General features: G+C 38.1%; 2 protein-coding genes across 4 annotated transcripts in view; one reads left to right on the top strand and one right to left on the bottom strand.

The window, feature by feature from the left end:
• trappc11 (trafficking protein particle complex subunit 11) overlaps positions 1 to 11,479 on the bottom strand; it is a 35,881-nt gene extending 24,402 nt beyond the window's left edge. Inside the window, exon 1 of the mRNA XM_041797180.1 lies at positions 11,463 to 11,479. The gene's annotated coding sequence lies outside the window, so the exon portion shown is untranslated. The remainder of the gene's footprint in view (positions 1 to 11,462) is intronic.
• Positions 498 to 22,132, top strand: rell2 (RELT like 2). Of its 3 annotated transcripts, none has more exons than XM_041797182.1 (7): positions 498 to 679; positions 11,897 to 11,964; positions 13,000 to 13,211; positions 14,195 to 14,254; positions 16,278 to 16,341; positions 17,076 to 17,252; positions 17,335 to 22,132. In XM_041797182.1, the coding sequence occupies exons 3-7, from the start codon at positions 13,013 to 13,015 to the stop codon at positions 19,139 to 19,141; spliced, it is 2,307 nt and encodes a 768-aa protein (XP_041653116.1). In that variant the 5' UTR covers positions 498 to 679; positions 11,897 to 11,964; positions 13,000 to 13,012; the 3' UTR covers positions 19,142 to 22,132. The 3 variants fall into 3 exon arrangements, with proteins under 3 accessions (XP_041653116.1, XP_041653117.1, XP_041653115.1); XM_041797183.1 differs by lacking the exon at positions 498 to 679 and adding an exon at positions 1,044 to 1,194; XM_041797181.1 differs by lacking the exon at positions 498 to 679 and adding an exon at positions 10,525 to 10,847.
• The last annotated feature ends 433 nt before the right edge of the window (positions 22,133 to 22,565 follow it).

Raw genomic sequence — 22,565 nt, 5'->3', positions numbered from 1 at the left:
TAAGTTAATATTTCTTATACTCCTTAATAACCATGCTGAGAATGTTCAAGTATTTCACGTGAAAGTAACTTTTTTGTTTGTTTTTGATTTTTCTTTTCTTGCTGTTCACTTATATTTGTTCCTTTAAACTGTTTAAGCTGCCAGTAAAGATGATCGAAATAAAAATATCAGTTAATCAAATATCCGCGTACACCACTGCTTTATGGAGATTTCATATGAAATTTCAAGTTTTTTGACTTTTCAGGATATAAAATTCGTGGGTGCTCTTTCTTTTTATAACTAAAAGTTATTTTTGTTTTTGATTATTTAGAGATTTTCTTTTTTTTGATAGCCCACTCTGTATTCAGTTTCTTTGTATGGGTAAAGGGTGAAACCTATAAATAAAACAGATGTGCGCAGCATGTTTCAGTGAATGTGAAGCACGGTGGAGCTCTGCTGCCTCCCTCTAAAATAAACGAAGGTTAAACTCAATCTCGCAGCAGAGGCAGCAGCAGCCTATGGCGCAGAAAGACGGATGCCTCCCAGCTTCCTGTCATTCTGCCCTCCTCAGCAGACCGACGCATCCTCCAGCAACTCCGACCAGAGGACACGGAGGCACGGTGAGGAGTACAGCCATGGGACCGCAGCCCACTTTGAGGACCACCGAGCAGGACCTGCCTGACTCTCTGCCTGACTGAAGGTGAATATCCTGCATGGTTGAGTCAGAATCGCGGAAATGTTTCTGAGCCTCCGTGCATTTTTAGACTCATTAGACATTTAACCTTGAGGATGCTTATAGAGTTTAGGTGTGTTTGTGGGCTCGGTGAATGGACCCCCTCACTTTGGGTGGTCCCACCCACATGACGACGACTCTGATGTTTAGGTGTGATGTATGGGTGGGGGAGATGATGCAGTGATTCAGCGTTACTTTAGTTAATAACAAGTATAGCCGCGCATAAAAATGGTCGCCAGACTTCGTTGGAGAATCTCCCACTTTGATGCTTTGTGGCTTATCGAAATGTAACCTTACAGACTACTGTGAGAATAATAATATTTAAGGAAAAATAGTGTGGGCTGGTAAATTCGGCTCTGTTTAATATGTCGATGTATGTTACTGGTAGTGTAGAAAACTTGGAAAATGTTTCCTGTGAGCGTGAAGTCCCCTACCAAGATCAACCGAAGCTCGCTTGGCCCGCTGCTTACAGCACGCTAAAGGTAAGACAAGTTAAATTAGGATTTAAGGACTGGTGTTTTTTGTTTTAGCCGAATTGAAGAACATGTGAATATGTTCTAAGAGAAACAGTTGCATATTTCTGTAATTGTTTTCTGGCCTTTATCGAAATGACCAGGATAGGATTTGAGTTTTTTCGAATTGAATTTCGTGTGAATGATTGGCCGGATCACAGAGCTGGAGGCTGATATTCCTACGCACAACTAGAAATCATTAGCTCTGTGGAGGTTCCCATTGTAAAACGCTAAAAATAGATCTCTGTCGTGGATTTTCTTTTGGACTCCCTGGGGAGTAGAGCGCAGACTTTTGACTTCTTAGTGCGAATATGGTCTGGTCCGGAATGTAAACGAAGATCAGCAGCAGAGGAAAAAAGTTCACAACATTTCCTACAAAGTTATCAAATATTAATCAGAAGGCACTCATTTCGTTGCTAATGCAGGCTAGTACATGCTAAAAGTCATGCACAGAGGTGTTCTTTTATTTATGTTACTATGAGTGATAGGAAGAGGCAGGGGCGATGTTTGAAACTTGGAGGCCGCAGGCAAAGGCCAGTATGGGGCCCTTTCCAATTTTGCTGAAAGCAAACATATCAAGTGAACACATTATTTGACAGCATCTCTTAGTTAACTAAGCCACAGGACTACAGGACATCGCCCACCCAAATCTCAACTATTTAGTCTTTTTGAATTTTGAATATATGTAGACATATTTTTCTCAGGGTTTTGCCAATGAAACTATTGAAATTGATGTTGGTTTATCACAGCAATCATCTATGTTTATTACTGGAGAAGCAGTATTTCTCCCAAGTCCCCCATTTTTATTGTTGGCATACCAGTGTACCACATAGTTATCCCCCAACTTATTGTTTAAATATGTCTTGAGGGATCTAACGAGCTGCAAGTGGATGTTAAAACATTTTAGGGCTTTTTTAAAGGTCTTCGTCTTTTCTGTTTAAGCTGGGAGTTCTCGCCAGAGACTTTAACTCAAACTTAACTTTGATGCTGTTTATTCACTCTCAGTGGTTGAATTTGATAGAATACACATGAATCAATGCAAATTATTTTACTTTTACATTGTATTTGATGCACACATATATTTACAATATTTAAGGGTCCTTGGAGCTTAAGGCCCTAGGCAATTGCCTACTTTTACATAATGTTAAAACCACACATGGGAAGTGTTTTGCCTCTTGGGAGAATTTATATACAAGTAAATTATTCACTAAATGCCCTCTGCAAATAAAGAAATCAATTCAACCCTGTATAGCCAAAAAAATATATATTTGATGACCACTTTTGAGAGTGTTTTATTCAGTACATGGTCATTTGTTTCCTTACAAAAAAGATTACATTTATGCATTGCACAAACAATCCACCAGGGGACAGAAAGTTGCTCTTCAGAAACTGAAAATTAGTCAGTGACACAACCCTGATTTGTCATGTTTTTTTTCCTTCACAGTTAAGAGAAAGGATAAAGCTTCAGTTTGTTATTTATACTTTAATAGTAATATATCCTGCATGAGAACACATATACCCTTATAAACTATGTTCTGTGGCTTATTCTGCAGAAAAATTTTGCTGAAAATATGTACTGTATATTGAATTCAAATCAGCAGATTCGGAAAGTACTGAAAGATATAATTTTGACATTTTAAACATGTTTCATTCTGTAGCAATACTTTTAATTTTGCATATTAAAGTGAACTGATTTAAGGCTTCAATTGCACAATATCATATATTTGGAGTGGAAACTAGAATGTTTATGGCCATTGTTGTGGAAACTGTTTTCCAAGTCTGAAGTCTGAAACTTTGAATTTTTGAGTCTTAAATAAGTCAGCAGCACTCTTTGCCAAATGAGCTAAGATTAACTTCATTGTCATAGTTTTCAGCACTCCATTGTCATAGTTTACAGCCTTTAAACCAGCCAGCGAATAAGTTTACTTAAGCTAGCTGTTAAGGTGATGTTATTCAAAGCTCAACTTTGCAACAAATATTCCCCCCAGTTTTCCATTGTTTGAGCAACCACAGGAGTCAAACTAATTGATTCATGACAAGTTTTAAATCACAAGCACATCTTTAAATCTCAAGTATTTCAAGCTGTAAGTCCATCATAATATAGTTAGGTTCAGTACAAAGTCATTCAGTTTGTGACTAGAGTCTGGCTCGAGTCAAAGCCATCTTATTTTTAGATAACTAAGAAGTAAATACAGAGGATGTCATCAACAGCACAAGAGTCAATGAAGGCCAAAATGACAAGGAGAGCATCTCAGAGAGTCCAATAAGGTACTGTACAAGTTTCACGTTTAATTCGGGCCATATTTTACTAGATTTTTAGAATTTGCTGCAGGCCAACTAAAAATGGACTTTAGGTCCCATTTAGCCCTCAAACCTGTTTGGACACCCCCTAGTTTCAGCCTTATAGGGTAAAACATTTCTTTTTTCACACCAGAGGTGTCCCACCCATCTGTCGGATTCGCAGATTCCTTAATTTCTATCTTTTATGTTCCAGATGTATTGTTTAAAACTGGATATTGGCTAAACAAATTTCAGGTCACAGTCAAACTGTAGACATGTGATAAGTGACTGGCAGGTTGTTTTACGTACAACCTGCATCTTCTGCATGGTGTGGGATTGCATGTATTCTCTGATTGCTGGAGAATGAATCTGAAGGAATGAGTTGTCAACCTATTCATAACCTCAAAGCTAATCATAGGTCAACCTTTGCCTGGCTTAAAAATGTGACAGACAGGCTGAAGGATCACCCTGTGATTTAAAGTAACAAAAGCACTAACAATGACTTCATTGTGTATGCATGTGATGTAAAACTTGACTCATAATGACAGGACTGGTGCAATGGATGAGCCTTCACTGCATCATAACAATGTTCATACATATAAAATACAGTAGCCCCACCTTCTTTCCTCCTTGTCATGACGCAGGTAAACTATAATAGATCCCAGTGATGTCAGAGCTCTCTGATGTTATGACTGGTTCATCCAAACACAACCATCCTCTCTCTCTCTCTCTCTCTCTCTCTCTCTCTCTCTCAAACACACATCCAGCCTTCACCTTTCTGTATTTATAACTGCATTGAAAGAAACACTCTGCGGTCTGGACACACACTCGGTGAGGTGATTCAGTCGAGGTCATAAAGATGCTGAGTCATCTCTGCTTCGTTCAGCAGTGTGTCTGTGACTGTCCATGAGTTTGAAAGCATCAGCTACCTTTCCACCTTCCCATCAGACAAAGTACACAGCTACTTGAGTCAACATATAGATACTCCTGGTCGAATACTACCTCAATACAAGTGAAAGTTGCTTTGGCAAATTAGTACTTGACATAAAGTACAAGGGCCTATTTTAAAACTTTCTAAATCCAACAGTGCTTCTAGTGGCAAAATTCTTATAAAATTCATTGAACCATTTCTTTTTCTATCAATACCTCTTTCAGGTAAGGCGAAAACCTTGTAAAGAAAAACTTATTCACAGTACATCTTGGCCCCTAAGAGAGCTCTAAAGGAAAAAGATGACTAGGAGTAGTGAGGAGGGCTTTTAAGGCACTGAGTTTCTGTAATAGAGGAGAAAATGGCAGAAAGGTTGGGAGTTAGGTGATAACACACTATTGTATCTGTGTGACAGCCTCGCAATAAAATAATTTACATTTTCTACTAAAATTAGCAGCTGCAAATAAGTATGACGGTACAGCAAGGAGAGCAATTTGGAGTTCTGATTAAAAATATTGTCTATGAATTATAGATTCAGTCAAATTTCAGTTAGTCTTTGACTTTGTGAGGCATGCATGGTGATTGCTCTAAATGTGTTTTACTCCACAGGTGTATCCCGTCACTGATAGTTTAATCAGCATATGAGGAGAGTACTGTGTAGGTGCATCTGTTTAAAACCTCTCACTTACACAAGTGGACAAAATTGTTGGTACCCCTCTGTTAATGAAAGAAAAACCCACAATGGTCACATAAATAACTTGAATCTGACAAAAGTGCTAATAAATAAAAAATCAATGAAAATTAACCAATGAAAATCAAACATTACTTTTGAACTGTGGTTCAACAGAATTATTTTAAAAAACAAACTGATGAAACAGGCCTGGACAAAAATGATGGTACCCTTAACTTAATATTTTTTTGCACAACCTTTTGAGGCAATCACTGCAATCAAACTATTTTGTAACTTTCAATGAGACTTCTGCACCTCTCAGCAGGTATTTTGGCCCACTCCTCATGAGCAAACTGCTCCAGTTGTTTCAGGTTTGAAGGGTGCCCTCTCCAGACGCCATGTTTCAGCTCCTTCCACAGATGTTCAATAGGATTTAGATCAGGGCTCATAGAAGGCCACTTCAAAATAGTCCAGCGTTTTGCTCTTAGCCATTCTTGGGTGTTTTTAGCTGTGTGTTCTGGGTAATTATCCTGTTGCAAGACCCATGACCTGCGACTGAGACCAAGCTTTCTGACACTTGGCTGCACATTTCTCTCAAGAATACCTTGATAGTCTTGAGATTTCATTGTACCCTGCACAGATTCAAGACACCCTGTGCCAGATGCAGCAAAGCAGCCCCAGAACATAACAGAGCCTCCTCCATGTTTCACAGTAGGGACAGTGTTCTTTTCTTGGTATACTTCATTTTTGCGTCTGTGAACACAGAGCTGATGTGCCTCGCCAAAAAGTTCCAGTTTTGTCTCATCTGTCCATAGGACATTCTCCCAGAAGCTTTGTGGCTTGTCAACATGCAGTTTGGCAAATTCCAGTCTCGCTTTTTTATGATTTGTTTTCAACAGCGGTGTCCTTCTTGGTCGTTTACAATGAAGTCCACTTTGGCTCAAACAACGACGGATGGTGTGATCTGACACTTATGTACCTTGACCTTGGAGTTAACCTTTAATGTCTTTGGAGGTTGTTCTGGGTTCTTTTGTTACCATTCCTATTATCCGTCTCTTCGATTTGTGATTAATTTTCCTCCTGCGGCCACGTCCAGGGAGGTTGGCTACAGTCCCGTGGATCTTAAATTTCTGAATAATATGTGCAACTGTAGTCACAGGAACATCAAGCTGCTTGGAGATGGTCTTATAGCCTTTACCTTTAACAGGCTTGTCTATAATTTTCTTTCTAATCTCCTGAGACAACTCTCTCCTTCACTTCCTCTGGTCCATGTTTAGTGTGGTACACACCATGTCACTAAACACCAGAGTGACTACTTGTCACCCTTTAAATAGGCCGACTGACTGATTACAAGTTTGTAGACACATGTGATTCTAATTAGAGGACACACCTTGGTTGAACATGTCCCTATGGTCACCTTATTTTCAATCTTTTCTAGGGGTACCATCATTTTTGTCCAGGCCTGTTTCATCAGTTTGTTTTTTAAAATAATTCTGTCGAACCACAGTTCAAAAGTAATGTCTGATTTTCATTGGTTAATTTTCATTGATTTTTTATTTATTAGCACTTTTGTCAGATTCAAGTTATTCATGTGACCATTGTGGGTTTTTCTTTCATTAACAGAGGGTACCAACAATTTTGTCCACATGTGTAAATAAAAGTGTTGTCTGTCTTTACTCAGAGTTGCTCTGAGTGTTATTTAGTCTTGTTCATCTGAGATGCTGTATATCTCAGAAAAGAAGTGCCATAATTTGCCCGCACAACGTATTTCTAGTTTTACATATATACTTTTTTAATTTAACTCTGTTCATAAATAAAGTCTGGCAGTTACATTTATGAAGTAACCACATTACAAACATTGACTAAGGAACATTTCAGAAATAAAACAGAAAAAGATCAGAGGTCTAATCTTGGAATAAATTCTGTTCATTTTACGGTAGCCACGAATGTGGGTGGAACTTACGGTGCAGTAACCATATAAAAAAGCGGATTTAGCACCAGCGGTTATTCTGAAAGAGAGAAATATTTGCTGTAGTAAATACTGCTTCAGTTTTATTAAATCAAACATTTTGCTACAGTTATACTATGAAAGTTATAAATTATATTTTCTGTAATGCTCTGCTCCTGTTGCACCATTTGTGGTACTAATAAATATATCATTAACAACAGTGTTTTGAACATGCTGTTCACTGTCTAAATTCATCGGGGATGATTCTTTCAATATTCATTTATCATTAATTCTTCATACATAATTTGAGATTTACCAAGCTGAAGAGTTGTCAACTTGAGTCATATCAATGTAATTCCCACATTTTAAGCGGGATTAGTAGGTGAAATTACTTAAGCATCCCCACAAACTAGAGAAATGTTAACTGAAGGTGGTGTCCAAAGTCCTTTAACAAAACTTGATTTTCTATTACTATACTGATACAAAGCTAATAGTAAGCTAAATATGCTTGTCTAGGTTATCTGAGGTAACTAAGGACTGGAAGTTATTTCACACAAAGTAATTGGGGGGGGGGGGGCTAGGAATAAAGTGGATAAACTTGTTTTAGAAGTAGTTACACAGTTAACTTTGTTAGCTTTAGCTAAAGCTAACATAGCTATGCTAGTTATGCCAAAATAGGTAGATTTAGATGAAAGTATTAGCAAAAATAGCGAAAGCAACGTAGCTATGTAGATACTGTAGATGAGTTGCTCACAAAGCTGCCTTGTAAGCTTGGTTTTGCCACAGTAGCTAGTTGGCTAAGTTATAAGTTAGCTTTGGCAACATGAATTTTAGCAAACACAGCTATTGCTAATTCAGCTATATAGATAACATAGATGCATAGCTTTTGTAGCTGTTTTGTGAGCTTAGTTTTAGCTATGTTAGCTACGTGGCTAACACAGCTAACAGAGCTACGTAAGATACACCTGTTGTGTTTAAATTTTTTTGAGCTATTTTCTTGTTAGCAGACTGTTTACTTGGCTTTATTAAGTTTTGTAATCAGGTTTAGTTGGATTTTTATCTTTTTACTTTTCCTAACCCTTACCATAACCCGTCATGAAAGTTTAATCTGATTTTATTTCAAATGTTTCAGCGTGTATTTCCGTTCTGTGTCAGATAAAGCGGCCATCAGAGATGAACTGTCTAGGGGATTTTTTAAGATAGGAGCTCTGTGAATGTTTGTGAATACAAACCCTAGAATATTTTTAAAAACACTGAAGTATTCAACTTCTTTTTAAAAAGGTGTGACCACGGTATTCCTTCTCTGTCGTTGTTGTCACCCCTAAATGAAATCTCTGCTCTGAGAGGTGTTTGCTCTACATTCAGTGGAGACACGCAAGGAGCAGATGACCTGGCTTGACCATGCCCCATTTACTGCAGCTGTTGACCTTGAAGCCTTAGTATGAATTTGACCTGTGGCTCCTTTTCTGCATATTATTTGAGTTGGCCTTTAAACTGCTTGCTTAAAGCCACAATGTCTATCAGCTGTTTTAACTGTACTGCTCCAATTAGTAGAGCATCATTTTCTTTGCTTTCATTCTTAACCCACCTACAGAGTTAATTTAGTTGTAAAGGAAGGGGACATGTATATTGTTGTATACTCACTTTTTGGAGTTACTCCTGGCTGTTTCTGGACATGTCCTTCAGTGTTTCAAGTGCTTAAAGTGAAACTAAATAACAAAATGTCTTTTTCTTGCACTTGTAATCACAGTAAACCTTGCTGTGAGTTTCATAGGGATTTTGTGTGTTTGTGTGCAACTCCTTGCTCTCACAAAGAAAACAGGAAGTGGTTTCATTGTATCTGACAGTGACGACAGGATCTCTGAACACTGACTGACCTGAACAGTGATGTGGTAGAAGGTTTACACAGAGAGGAAAATGATGTGACAGCAGGCTGAAGGTGAAGGAGAAACTTCAGTGAGTGTGGTTAAAAATAGAGTGAAGAGGAGCTGAAGGTTTTTGTCAAGGCTAGAAAGAAGATGCAAACTGTGAAAAGCGTATTTTCATGAGTGTTACTGGTCCGACGATTTAATACATTCATGGAAGTTTTTGCTTTACCAGTACAATATCACACCACCACTCTATGTTCTCATGTGATATTTTCTGTTTTGTATAATCCCTCCAATGTTTATCAGTTACATTGATTGTTTCATTGAAAAAACATGGTATCATAAAAACATAAAGTATTCAAATTTGACAACCTTGCACAAACACGTTTATCGCCATTCAAAATTGGAATCTTTTACTCAAAAACAGTATAAATGATAAATTGTTAAATGGACTTGTTGGGGTTTTGATGCCAGTTTTTAGTTATTGTTGAAATTAATATTTGTTATGATTATTAATATAATTAATCATAAATATTAATCAAGATTGATAAGTAACATGGTGGGACCCTGAAAACAGGGAACCACAACCAAAGAGAAGCAATAAATAAGTCTTTGGGTAAAGACTGACATAATGATATTTATAGAAGAGTAATATTATTTAACAAATATTTCTATTTGAATGAATCGAAATTCTGAGAATGACTACTGACCCTCTATACTAGCAGAAAAATATCACAATGTAAATGAAACATAACCACAGACAAATTCTCTTTAAATCTACAATAGAGGTTATTTGAAAAAGCAGCATCAATCAGAATCAATTATACTAAATTTAAAAAAAAACAACCAATAGTAAACTACAATAAAAACTATTTATAAAGCAAAGAATGTTTTTTTTCAGAGTTTTTTAGGAATCTTATATAAGAAGATGTCCCCTCAGTCCTCTCATCAAGATCCAAAGAATTATAAACATTCCAGTCCGTACGTTTCTCTCTTACTCTTACTATCAGACAGCGTCCTGCTGTAAGGGCCACTGGGTCGATGAGTCTTACTGAGAAGATGGCCCATTGTTTAAAAGTTTCAACTACCAAAACAGTGGGTGGTGGGTTAAAAGTTAAATTGGGGTTCAATGTCTCAACTAAGGACACATCGACCTGTAACTGCAGGAGTTGGGGATTGAACCCCCAACTTTTTCACTTGAGAGATGACCAAATCTACCTTCTCTGCTAAAGTTGCCCTTAACAGGGGCGCTATTGGAAAAGAAGTCTGTCACAAATGTTAAATCTGTATGAATTTTGTGCCACTCAACAAATATTGATTCATGTTTTCAGTCGGACAGACTGAAAAAAACGGTTTTAGAACTGAGTAGTGTTGAGCACCAGTGATATGTACTATCAGTTTTCTGCCACCCAAAATGTTTAAGAGGGAACATCCCCTGATAAGTGTGTGTTTGCGTTTGTACGTGTGTGTATGTGTGTGCACGTTTGTGTGTCAATAGTGTTTAAAGACGCTGATAAACAGCAGGAGGTTCTCTCTGATAAGAAACTGAACGTTCACTAATACTGTGTGTGCCTTCTTATACTTTTTTATTGCGCTTTCACATTACATCACTTATTTCATTATTAAATTCATATGTAATCTACAGTGCTGAGAATTGGACTGAGATTGTTTTGCATCTTAAACTAGAGTTTAATGGCATAAACTTGCTCTGCTTTCATTCCTCTGTAGATAGAGAGTAGAAGGGTCTGAGGGAAATCTAAACTGTGCAGGAGGGGCACCCACTGTCCACTGGTGCAGCTTGTTTTCCAACACACGCTTTTAAACTGTCTACAAACCATATTTTTTTCTGCCAGTATTTTTTTTTAATACATTTATTTTTCTGGGACTATAATTTTTTGGATATATCTACTATTGACACACAGAAGAATGGTAAGAACTATCTGTTTATATGTAATCTATCACAAAAACATTTGAACATTGCATTTTAAGGAAAAAATTATATAACAAAAAAATGTATAGGACACAGGCCTACATCAAAATAAGCTATAGTGTATATGCATATTTGAGAAGTAACAAGAATTGTGAAAAAGAATTTAGTTCAAACATTTTTGATAAAAATTAGAAAAAAAAATGTAACCCTTATTTTGTTGGGATTCATGCAAATGTTATTTTGCAGGACAGAACACAAAAAGTGCAGAAATTGAAAGGAAATTGTTGCAATAAAGGCATTTTTCAGTTGTTGTGCCTGCCATGGCCCCATACATCTTTGTAAATGACAAATAACTTTCACTGCAATATCTCGAAATAAGAAAAGGTACACAGAAATGATAAAAACAAATACAAGTAGCACCAATAAGGGAGTCATTTTGGATTCTTCGATTGAAAAATAAATTTATAATAATAAAGCAATAAGTAATTCATAGTCAGTAAGAAAGGCACTGCACTAACGTTAGCCTCAAAACTGTGGCTTGTTAGCATTAGTTGTCCAAAATTATTTAGCAAACATTTTTTTGTTTTACATTAACACTTTTTTAACCTTTTTACCTTGTTTTAGCAGATGTTTCTCCCAGTGCTCACTAGCTGTTGTCGATGATGTAATGACGTGATATTATTGGATTATGAAACCTGCCTGGTCTTTCTCTTTTGTTCTGTGGACAACCAGAGAGATTTTAAAATATCAGTGAATTTGAGAAAGGAAAAAAATCCTATATTTATATACGTATGTATCTGGGAACTTTCTTTTTATCATGGCTGCTTGGTTAGAAACTTGTTTTTTCTTATATGGAAAAAAAAAACACCATGAAAAGGAGCTGCTTGCATGCACCTCTCCTTTACATGTCTCTATCTCTTGTTTTCTTCCTCTTTTAAGTTAATTTAATTTGAGAAGAGTTAACTGTTAGGATTAATTTGCTTCAGTTGATTAGGATCAAGATTCTGATTACCTCATTTGGATTGCTTTCTTCCTGTGTTTCCTACAGACTGATTATCGATGTTGACCAGCCTGCAGCAGAAGACTTAAAGATGATTTGAACCGTCAAGAAGGCTGGTAGGTCTCTTTATTAAAGTGTTTTCTTGAATTAAGGTTTGGCCATAGCAGTGGTTCCTAGTCTTTTTTCCTTGGAGCCCCCCTCTACCTGTATCTAGACCTGAGCCCCACAGGGACTCACACAAATAAGAATGTGATATGTCTCTGTGAAAAATCTGCACTGAGTTCAATAGTTTAATTGAAAAACCCTAAGAAAATAGGTCTACACAGCCTTTTCCTACCAAAGACTTTTGTGGAAACTGTTTGTGAGTATTTTATCATGATTTTAGTTAATATATGCCCATTTTATTTTGACAACCTCAGAGCAGACAAAGACTCAGTCTGCCCCTGAGATCTCTGGCAGCCCCTTGGGGGTCCCAGACCCTAGATTGGGAACCAGTGGGCTGTGGGATACTATGTTATATTTAGCCCTTGGTGTCTCTTAATAATAAACTTTATGTTTATTTTTATTCTAATAGCCATAAAATCATCCAGGTATTTTTTTCTGAGTTTTTTTTTTTTGTTTTATTAGAATGTTTTTAAGTTTATTGTGAATTTAAATACTAACCCATTCACATGCCAGTTTGTATCATTTACCACTAATTTGCACTGTGAAAGATAAACATATCCAACATTTTTGAAATATTAAGTGATACCCACAGCATTGATTTTTTGTTTCATTGTTTGGTTTCAATGGAAGTCAACCTGCCATATTTGTTGAGAAGTAGGAATGCACAGATGTTGGTTTAACATTGGTATTGGCCAGCATCAGCACTGCTGATGAAATCAGCCATTGGTGAATTATGTAGGCATCAAGTGATGTTTTTCTATGCAAAGCTGAACAACAAACAATACTTTTAAGTAAGAAATAGGAGTTTCTTTCTGTTGGTTTAAAAAGACTACAGACTTTAAGTCAAGTTTATTGATTGAAAGCCAATTTAAGGGTTTGATGTCCAGTTAATAATTCCCATATTACTATAGACTCACTTTAGTGGTTCAAAATCTAAACACTGAGGTATTGTCTCTCTGTGTTTCTCTCTTTGTCTGTGACTTAAGTTGAACCCACAGTATGACTGAGCTTGAAGTCTCAGGGCCGGGGGAACATCCCCCTTCCTATATGATCTTTGTGGTGGTCTTCCTCTTCTTCCTCACTGGTCTGCTGGGCTTCCTTATCTGCCACCTGCTGAAGAAGAAGGGCTACCGCTGTCGCGCTGGGGATATGGAAGATGATGATGAGGAGGAGGAGAAGCTGGGAGGGAATGCAGACGGTGAGTTGAAGAAGAAGGTGAAGAGGTTTTTAGTGTAATCTGTGCCCAGGCAAGTTAACATCATATTTATGTTTATGGATCCTTACAAAGTCACACAATATTTATAGCAAGTTCTGCTATGTTTGGTCGGTTCACAGAAACTTCCAGAAAACCTGCACCAATAAGAATGAAAGGAATGTAGAGTATTGACAGAAGGTTCTGTCTGCAATAATCTATGTATTAGATGAAAAGTATAAATCAGCCATTAATCAGATTTCAGACCACCCCATGGATTTGCCCGTGCCACCCAGTCAAAATTTCCTAAGCCCATCCAGCTCACTGTGCACACCACTATGCCTACAACATAGTGATACAAATACTGGACCCCTCACGCAGCTGCGTTAGCATTTTGAACAATTTAAGACAGGTATTTCCAAACACCTTAAGTAAAATATAAATGTCAAAATACAAGAAATAACTGTGCTGCCATTGATTCAGCAACACAGATGGTTTATAGAACTTATGCTAAAAGTAAAAATACCGATCCATTCCAGCCTTTCCATCCATTATATCCCATCTCTTTTCCTCTCGCTCTTTTTCCCCCGAAACACTTCTGCAGAAACTTACAAACACTCACAAATCTTTGTGATCATCTTTCAAGTCTGTGTACCTAAAACTCACACAAACACAAAGTAATACAAACATTCACCCCTTTACTCAGCATTAACATTTACAGATGAATACAGAGACTTACACATTGATAACTTACATCTAAACAACTACAGACAGATGATCATTAACTTGTCTAAAAGTAGAATTGAGCTTTACAAAAAATTTTTTTTAAAAGCAACCAAACCCAGAAGTTCATTTGCAGGATAACGCTTGTGTCAGTCTCAATAATCCTCAGGGGTGTGATTGTTTGAAAGTAATTAAAGAGGATCAGAACTGTTATGTACATATTATGAAATGTTATGAGTGTAATATGTTTGTTTTTTGTGTTTTAGATGAGGATGAGAACCAGGATACAGTGGAGCAGATCCTAAAATGCATCATTGAAAATGAAGGTGACACATAAACATATCAAACATTGTTTGGAAAGTGTTTGAACTTTTAGTTTGATTTTGGTGTCTTTAAGGTGGTCTGTTTTATGATTTCTTATTTTGGAGGTTAAAATAGATAATGGATACTTTAAAATGGAAGCTGCTGACACTGGATTTAAAGGAAATTCTAAGTATTTTTGCTTTCAGGCGGTGCAATGTACAGATTAATATTAATTCTATTAGGTACTGGAGACGAAATCTAAGAACACCTGTAACCTAAAAATCAGAGGATAGCAATACAATGAGGCCGAAGAGCACATAGCCTGTTTGTTGCTGGATAGTGTGCATTTAAGCCAACATTGATTTTTAAACCATTTTGTAATTCACTTGATTAAATGGAGCAGTGCTACCTGTCTGTAGCACTGTATACAGCTCTGATTATTCCCTTATTTTTTGCATGTCCGTCACACTTAAATTTTTAAGATCAGCGACCAAATTTTAATATAAGACAAAGACAACCCAAGTAAATTCAAAATGGCATTTTTAAATGGCTATTTCATTTATTAAGGGAATAGAGCCATCCAAACCTACCTGGCCCTATATGAAAAAGTAATTGCCCTCCCTTGTTAAATCATGAATTGACTGTGATTAAACACATTTTTAAATCCAGTTTACTGGCCACACCCAGGCCTGAATCACCTAAAAAGAACCTGTCTGTCAAAGTGAAGTAGGCCAAACGATCTCAAAAAGCAATACATCATGTTGTGATCTATAGAAATTCAAGAACAGATAAGAAACGAAGTCATTGACATTGTTCAGTCTGGAAATGGTTACAAAGCTATTTCTAGGGTTTTGGGACCCAAGTAAACCATGGTGAGAGCCATTATCCACAAATGTTTCAGTGACTCAGGTACAGTCAGTGATCCTGATTCGACAATAAGAAAGAGACTTGGCAAAAGTGGCATTAATGGGAGAGTTCCAAGGCCAAAACTACTGCTGACCACAAAGAACACAAAGGCTTGTCTCAGTTTGTGTCAGAAAAAAAATCCAAGACTTTTGGGTTTATATTCTGTGGACTGACGAGACAAAAGTTGAACTTTTTGAGTCTGGTAACATCTGGCGTTACAAACTAACACAGCATTTCATAAAAAGAGCCAATTATGTTGGTGGAGCATGATGGCCTGGGGCTGCTTTCCAGGATCTGGACGACTTGCCATAATTGATAGAACTATGAATTCTGCTCTCTACCAGAATGAGAATGTCTGGCCAACCATTCGTGACCTCAAGCTCACTTGCGTTACGCAGCAGGACAATGATCTGAACAACCAAGTCCACCTCTGAATGACCTAAAAAAAATCAAAATTAAGCTTTGGAGTAGCCTGGATTTAAATTTAATTGAGTTGCTCTAGCATGACCTTAAACAGACTGTTCATGCTCAGAACCTCTAATATGGCTGAATTAAAACAGTTCTGCAAAGAAGAGTGGGTAAAAAATCAAAACAATGTGAAAGACTCATTGCCAGTTCTTGCAAATACAGTACTTGCTTGCTGTTGTTGCCACCGAGGGTGGCACAACTAATTATGATGTTGAGGGGTTAGTGACTTTTCCACATAGGGCCAGGTAGGTTTGGATGGCTTTTTTACATAAGTGAATTAAATCATCATTTACAAACTATATTTTGTATTTACTTGGTTGTCCAATTAAAATTTGTTTGATGACCTGAAACACGTCGCGTGACAAACACCTTAAAAACAAGAAATATTTTTACTTTTTGAATACTTTTCACAGCGCTGTAGCAGAGTAAAGACTGAAATCTCTTTTATCAAATATAAAAATTATTACCAAGTAGCATATGCAACCCACCTCAAAAAAATACTTAAATATCCCTTCAGTATACCTAAATTTGACCTTTTTCATGCCAAAAGGACAAACAAATCCAGCAAGATGGAATTTAATTGTCATCTTTTAGAGTAGTAATTATCAGAAAATTAATCTAAGTATTCAATTTTTGAACTTTAATTTAAGTTCTTCTTGTTGTAATTTACAGCCAATATGGAAGCTTTCAATGAAATGATTGGAAACCATAACGTCTGTGTTCGTCACGACCCGAGGTAAGCTGGTACAATGTAGTTTTTCATTGTTTGCATACAAAAAAAACCTGTTAATTGCATGTTAATTTCAACCTAATTTAATTTGAGTTGCACACTTTTCTGAAATATGTTTTAAATGATCATTGAAAATACAGTATATTCCTTATTCTATTGGCAATTGCACACATCACACTTGGTCTCCCTGAGTGATTTGTAGACAGGATTTTAAAATTTATCTCTAGTTGGTTCGTTAAAAAAAATCCTGTGTATTGCGTTTTACCACTGTAAGGTGTAATCAAGTTACAGTTGCATGTATTCATTATAGACCAGGTACTTAAGCAAAGAAAACACTATGAATAGCATGAGCAGTCATCTTTTTTTGTCTATTTCTCCAAATCAGGTTGTTGTAAAGAATGTCCAGTATTTAAAATGTAAGGTTTCTTTATCAGAAGTTTTCTAAACCATCTATTCACAAAAAGACCACCACAAGATGGCAGTACTTACAAATCAGGCGATGGGTTTGTCTGTAAACAGATAACCGAATAGAAGCAGATAACAATTTAACAACCTCTTCATTGCCATGGTAGACAATCCTTTTTCTTTTGACAGAAGTTGATTGTTAGACTACAAACAATGTCTACAGGATAAAAGAGGAAGTGTTGATCCAACCATGTAGCTATCTGTTAGCATGGAAAGAACCATGAACTGGTAGAGATTATCACCAGGATAATAACTGTGATAATGTTGATGTCCAGGTTGCGTAAGGAGTCCATCGGTGGCATTCCTCCCCATCTCCACACAGTCCACTCAGGAACTGACCACAACACATGCCACCTCTGTGCCCAAGTCAAATCTAAAAAGGGACGAAGACACAGCCGAACTCCTCGTTTCAAACAACGGCCCGGGGAGCAGACAGTCTTCTCTGTTGGCAGGTAACAACACATGATTCAATGGAAATGGAAGAAGCGTTGGTACCAGAAACATTTGACCCAGAGTGTATCTTAATCATTTCAGGTTCCGGGTTATTCACACTGATAAGAAGCTCCAGGGAGCTCCAAATCCACTGGTCGGTTCAGGAGACCAGCTGAACCAATCTCAGGATAGTGAGGAGCGTAAGGAGGGTGGATACAATTTGAGAAACATGTTCAAGGATGTCCGACCGCCTTCAGAGAACACCAATGGCGTTGCTCCGGCTGTGGGGAAACGCAGAAAGAGTTTAACCATATTTGGGTTAAGGCGGGGCAGTGACCCGGTTCCTGCTAAAGCAGGAGAGGGGACTGAAAGGGAGACTGGAGGTGTAAGATTTGCTATTCAGCAGCAACCAGTGGTGATGGAAGAGCGGTCACTGGGAGAGAACACTGAAGTTATCTCTAGCAAACCTGGAATCAAACCTAAAACAGAGCCATCAAAAAATCCAATCCCTGCTTTTCCAAAACCTGAGGCGAAAACTTCAGATCCAGAAGGTGCTCCCTTGACCTGTGACTTGAGAAGTGCTCCTCAGGATGGCTCTCAACAAGGACGCTCTCCTGAACTTGGTATAAACCTTGGGATCAAGCCTCCAGCTGGGTCTACCCCAAACTCACTTCCTGTTTTACCTCCTGCTCCATCTGGACAGATAGTAAAGACAGCTGAGAGACCAACAGACCTCAAGAATAAAGTCTTAGAATATGAAGATGGATATGATCCTGGGCCTGTACAGACCTCCACACCCATTGCCCCAATGTACGGATCCTTGATTCCCACTAATCAGCCTCAATCCTACCCTAGCAATGACTATCCAGTCACCCAAACTCCTCCTGATCAAAGCTCCAGTCCAGATAATGATCAAGGTTTTGGTGCTAACCTAGCTTTAATAAGCCTAGGGTCATCCCCTCCATCTTCATACCCAATACAGTCTCAATCTTCAGCTTCTTCTCTGAAAACTCCTACCTCACCCCTGGCGATTACACCAAGCCCCAAATTAAGTACAAGAAATACACCACTGGAGGCCACAAAGACTGGCTTTTCACCAATACTTACTCCAAGTCCTAAACTCCCATCAGGCCGGGCTCCATCTTCATCCTTTGGATTAAGTGCTAGTCCACTACAAGTCAGAACTCCTTCCCCTGGTTTTACATCTGGTCTCAACTTAGAAACCACACCTGTATCACCAAGAACCCCCTCTTCCCCTGCAGATCAAAAACAATCCTCTGAACGTTCACCTCATCTGACACTGAAGTCAGAAGGTGTCACATCTAAAGGGGGTACAGATTCAAGCCCCTTACCTGTGAGGGAAGAAGAGCAAGAAGGAGCCAGTATCCCAAGGAGAGAGGAAAAGACAGAAGTGAAGAGGGCTGGGATCCTCAAAAAAGCCAAACTTTCACCGGTAGAGGGATATCAGTTCTATGAAGACAGACCCACCAATTTGCTTCTGTCGCCTTCCAGTCCATTGTCCCTGTCCTCGCCTACAGAGGGCAGGATTAGCGGTGTGACAATCGTGAAGGCAAGCCCTGACAGCAAGAGAGAGTTTTCTGTTGTCACCATGGTGGAAAACGAGGACTCATCAACTCCAACCAAAGAGCAGGAAAGAGAGACTTCTGAGCTTGGTGACAAATCTGGAACTAGTTCAGCAGTTGATAAAGAAAGGGAGGTTTTTGCTCCAGGTGTTGGAGAACCTAAGAGACAAAGTGGAGAGTCTTCTGGAGCAAAGGTTAGGCCCACTGTGAGTCAAGACAGGGATGATATGATGGAGATGGAAGATATAAGAGACTGCAAAGTCACTCAGGAAGAAGAAGTAGAGAGTAGAGAGGAAAAGGCATCAAGTGTATCAAAACAAGACTAAGGTTTAGAGTCTCACATAAAAAATGGTGAATGTTTGATTCAAAATGAGGCACCACTCAGCGGACTAGATGAAAGGACACTTAGGAATAAAAAAAAATTAGGCAATTATAAACCTGCCTATATTCTTTTACCCTCGGCACTAGGTATGTCACAGCAGGACAGGACCGGCTGGTTGATTTATGTAAAATTGGACAATGCTCTTCTACTTCTAGATTTAAAAGAAGATCCGTTGCAAGTTCAGCCCTTTTCCAAAACTTTACTCATGCTTTATGTCATCAGCTATAAATTTACAAACGATGCTTGCAAATTTATAAAAATATATATTGTTGGCTCCAGTTTATTCTAAGTGTGAAAGGAATATGCAGCCATATTGCAAATCTGTGAGGTTGCACAGTGGAGATGAGGTTTCAACATAATGCTTTACCTATTGTCAGTACATAAAATGTTAACATACTTTAAACTAATATTGATCACTTTTATTATGCTTAACCATCCCAGTATTTGCACTGAAAAACTTTTTGAGAAAATATTTGATTCATGCTGATAAAAAATTGAAAAGCAGTTGGCTATGGTCACAAGCACGGTAACAAACTTGTGGTTGCACCAAGAGACCGCTAATTTGTTTCTGGATTCCATCCCATCTCTTTCAACATTGTATAAGAAATATCAAGTTTCTTGAGATATTTACAAGATCTGCCAAAAATAAACATGAACAGTGTCTGCAATGTTGAGCATGAGCACGGGATTAGGTAGCGTCTTCTTGGGACGCCCAGTTCGCGGCTTGCCTCTGACATCCCCCCCGTCAGGTGGAACTTTGCCATCTCAGTTTGGAGATGGTACTCTGGCTCACTGAAATAATGACACAACTTGGTTTTGCTGAACATCAGCTTGAAGTTTCTATGTTGCACAGGTCCTATCCAGATCAGTCAAACGTGATTATGGAACAGACACCTACGGACAACTGTAGCAGGGCCCATGCTCACAGGTGCTGACAATCAGCACCTTGGAGTGCCTGAAGCTCAAAACAAGAGTCAGTAGCAACAGCAGCGTAAGCTGTTTGGCATTGGCAGAGAAGATTTGGCAAATTTTTCAAGGCCACAACCCACATACAGTACTCATCTCTGCTGCTCGTCCCAAAAATGCATGTCCCTTACAAATGTGCCACCATCTAAATGGGAAATAAAGAGGCTTTCCAGCCAAAAGGATTCTCATGTGTTTGCAAAGCTAGCTTGCTTTTTTTTTTTTAACTTTACATACTATTTGCCCATGACCCAAAGATCAGGGTACAGATGAAGTGATTTCAGGCCATTATGCTACAGATCCATGAGGATGTCTGAGCCTCATAGTTAAGGTGTAGAACTATATTAGTTCTGTCTCCATCATAGACTCATGTAACTTGTAAAACTTGATTCTCCTTTTCTGCTTGCTTCTGGAAGCAGGGAAACAGGCATAATTGATCTGGTCACATTGTGTGAACATTTGATTTTGAACAGATCTTGGAGGCAACTTGCAAAACTACATTTCTTCTGGCAATCTAGATGTGGACAGGATGTAATCTGAGCACCTATTTGTCAGCTCTTGGTGCAACTGGAAGTTCATCCCCACACTTGTACATTTAGAATATTAAGTAAAATAAAAATACTATTTTTTATATTGTGCCAATTTGAAGTGCTATCACTATCGGTATATCTAAAAACATATTTCAAGTTCTTAAAGTATCTTATTTGGACAAACTTAACAATCCTTTATGATATAAATCAACTTTTATGTTTGAGTTGCATCTCTCAGTAACTGCTTTTTTCTTCAATTCAATTCCCACTCACTCTGGATTTACATGATAAAATGGCTCACCTTTCTGTGAATGCTTCAACTTTCAGCCAAGCCAATGATTTTGAAAAACCAACTGGGGCAAAAATAATTTGCATAAAGTATAACTTGTGCTCATAGCGCTGTTAGTTTGCATCAGTAGAGCAATTTGATTATCATGATTATGTCAAACAGTGGAGCTTTTAATTATTAACATTGTTTTAATACAAATTGAATAATTATCAGATCATTTACAAGTGGTAACACTACCCCAGTCGTACATGGTCAGTTCTCCATCAGTATGTTTGACTTGTTTATGACATTCTTGTATCACTATTTTTACATGTTTGCTGCAGGCCTAGCAAAACGTCAGTCTAGCTTTGGTTATTTTGTTTGATCGTCGGTCTGCTGAGCCAACATTAAGGACATCTCATGAAACCTCAGCCCATTACTAACAGTTAAGTAAACATTGTAAGACAACTCGTATTCTGCTGAAAAAAAAACAATCATAATCATAATAATGATAATGAAAATTGGAGAGGCATCCAAATGGTCAAGCCCTTGTTATTTTGGTGAATGCAAGCTATTGCTTAATAACTATCTGCCACTAGTTGGGCTGTGCCCACAAAACACACCATCACTGTGTACAAATACAAAAACTGGCCTATTTGGCATCATTTTATCTCCTACCCAGTTTGGGAATCTGGATTAACAGCAAAAACACAGTTTCTCTGCAGGCAGTTTAAACAGTGGGGTTTGTACGGTATCACAAAGTAAATTTGAGATAACATCATTCTTTGCACTAGGAATTGGTTGGTCTAAGAAAAGGTAGTTGTTTGCTGTGTAAAAAATCATCATCTTGATTAATGTTGAGTGAACAAATTATGAATTATTGGGTGCACTCTAAAATAGCTACTTGATACAACACATTATATAGAGTTTCTTAAACTATACATATCAAGTGAACATAAAGATTTATGTCGAGCCAGCATTTTCTGGGGCTCAACTTTAATAGTTGCCCCAACTACTTTAGTTGAGCCAACCGAAATGTGTACACTATTTTGCCAAAAGTATTCAGTCACCCATCCAAATAATTGAAATCAGGTGTTCCAATCACTTCCATGGCCACAGGTGTATAAAATCAAGCACCTAGGCATGCAGACTGTTTCTACAAACATTTGTGAAAGAATGGGTCGCTCTTAGGAGCCCCAGTGAATTCCAGTGTTGTACTGTGATAGGATGCCACCTGTGCAACAAGTCCAGTGGTGAAATATCCCCACTCCTAAATATTCCACAGTCAACTGTCAGTGGTGTTAGAACAAAGTGGAAGTGATCAGAAATGACAGCAACTCAGCCATGAAGTGGTAGGCCCCATAAAATGACGTAGCGGGGTCAGTGGATGCTGAGGCGCATAGTGCGCAGAGGTCACCAACTCTCTGCAGAGCCAAACGCTACAGACCTCCAAACTTCATGTGGTCTTCAGATTAGCTCAAGAACAGTGTGTAGAGAGCTTCATGGAATGGGTTTCCATGGCCGAGCAGCTGCATCCAAGCCATACATCACCAAATGCATTGCAAAGTGTCGGATGCAGTGGTGTAAAGCACGCTGCCACTTGACTC

Source organism: Cheilinus undulatus, linkage group 10 (assembly GCF_018320785.1).
Source record: "Cheilinus undulatus linkage group 10, ASM1832078v1, whole genome shotgun sequence".
NCBI lineage: Eukaryota > Metazoa > Chordata > Actinopteri > Labriformes > Labridae > Cheilinus > Cheilinus undulatus.
This window is presented reverse-complemented; position numbering and strand designations above follow the sequence as displayed.

Coding starts and splice junctions, on each gene's coding strand:
- rell2 (XM_041797182.1), top strand. CDS start 13,013: ATGACTGAGCTTGAAGTCTCAGGGCCGGGGGAACATCCCCCTTCCTAT. Junction 14,255..16,277: donor ATGCATCATTGAAAATGAAG/GTGACACATAAA, acceptor TGTAATTTACAG/CCAATATGGAAGCTTTCAAT. Junction 17,253..17,334: donor ACAGTCTTCTCTGTTGGCAG/GTAACAACACAT, acceptor TAATCATTTCAG/GTTCCGGGTTATTCACACTG.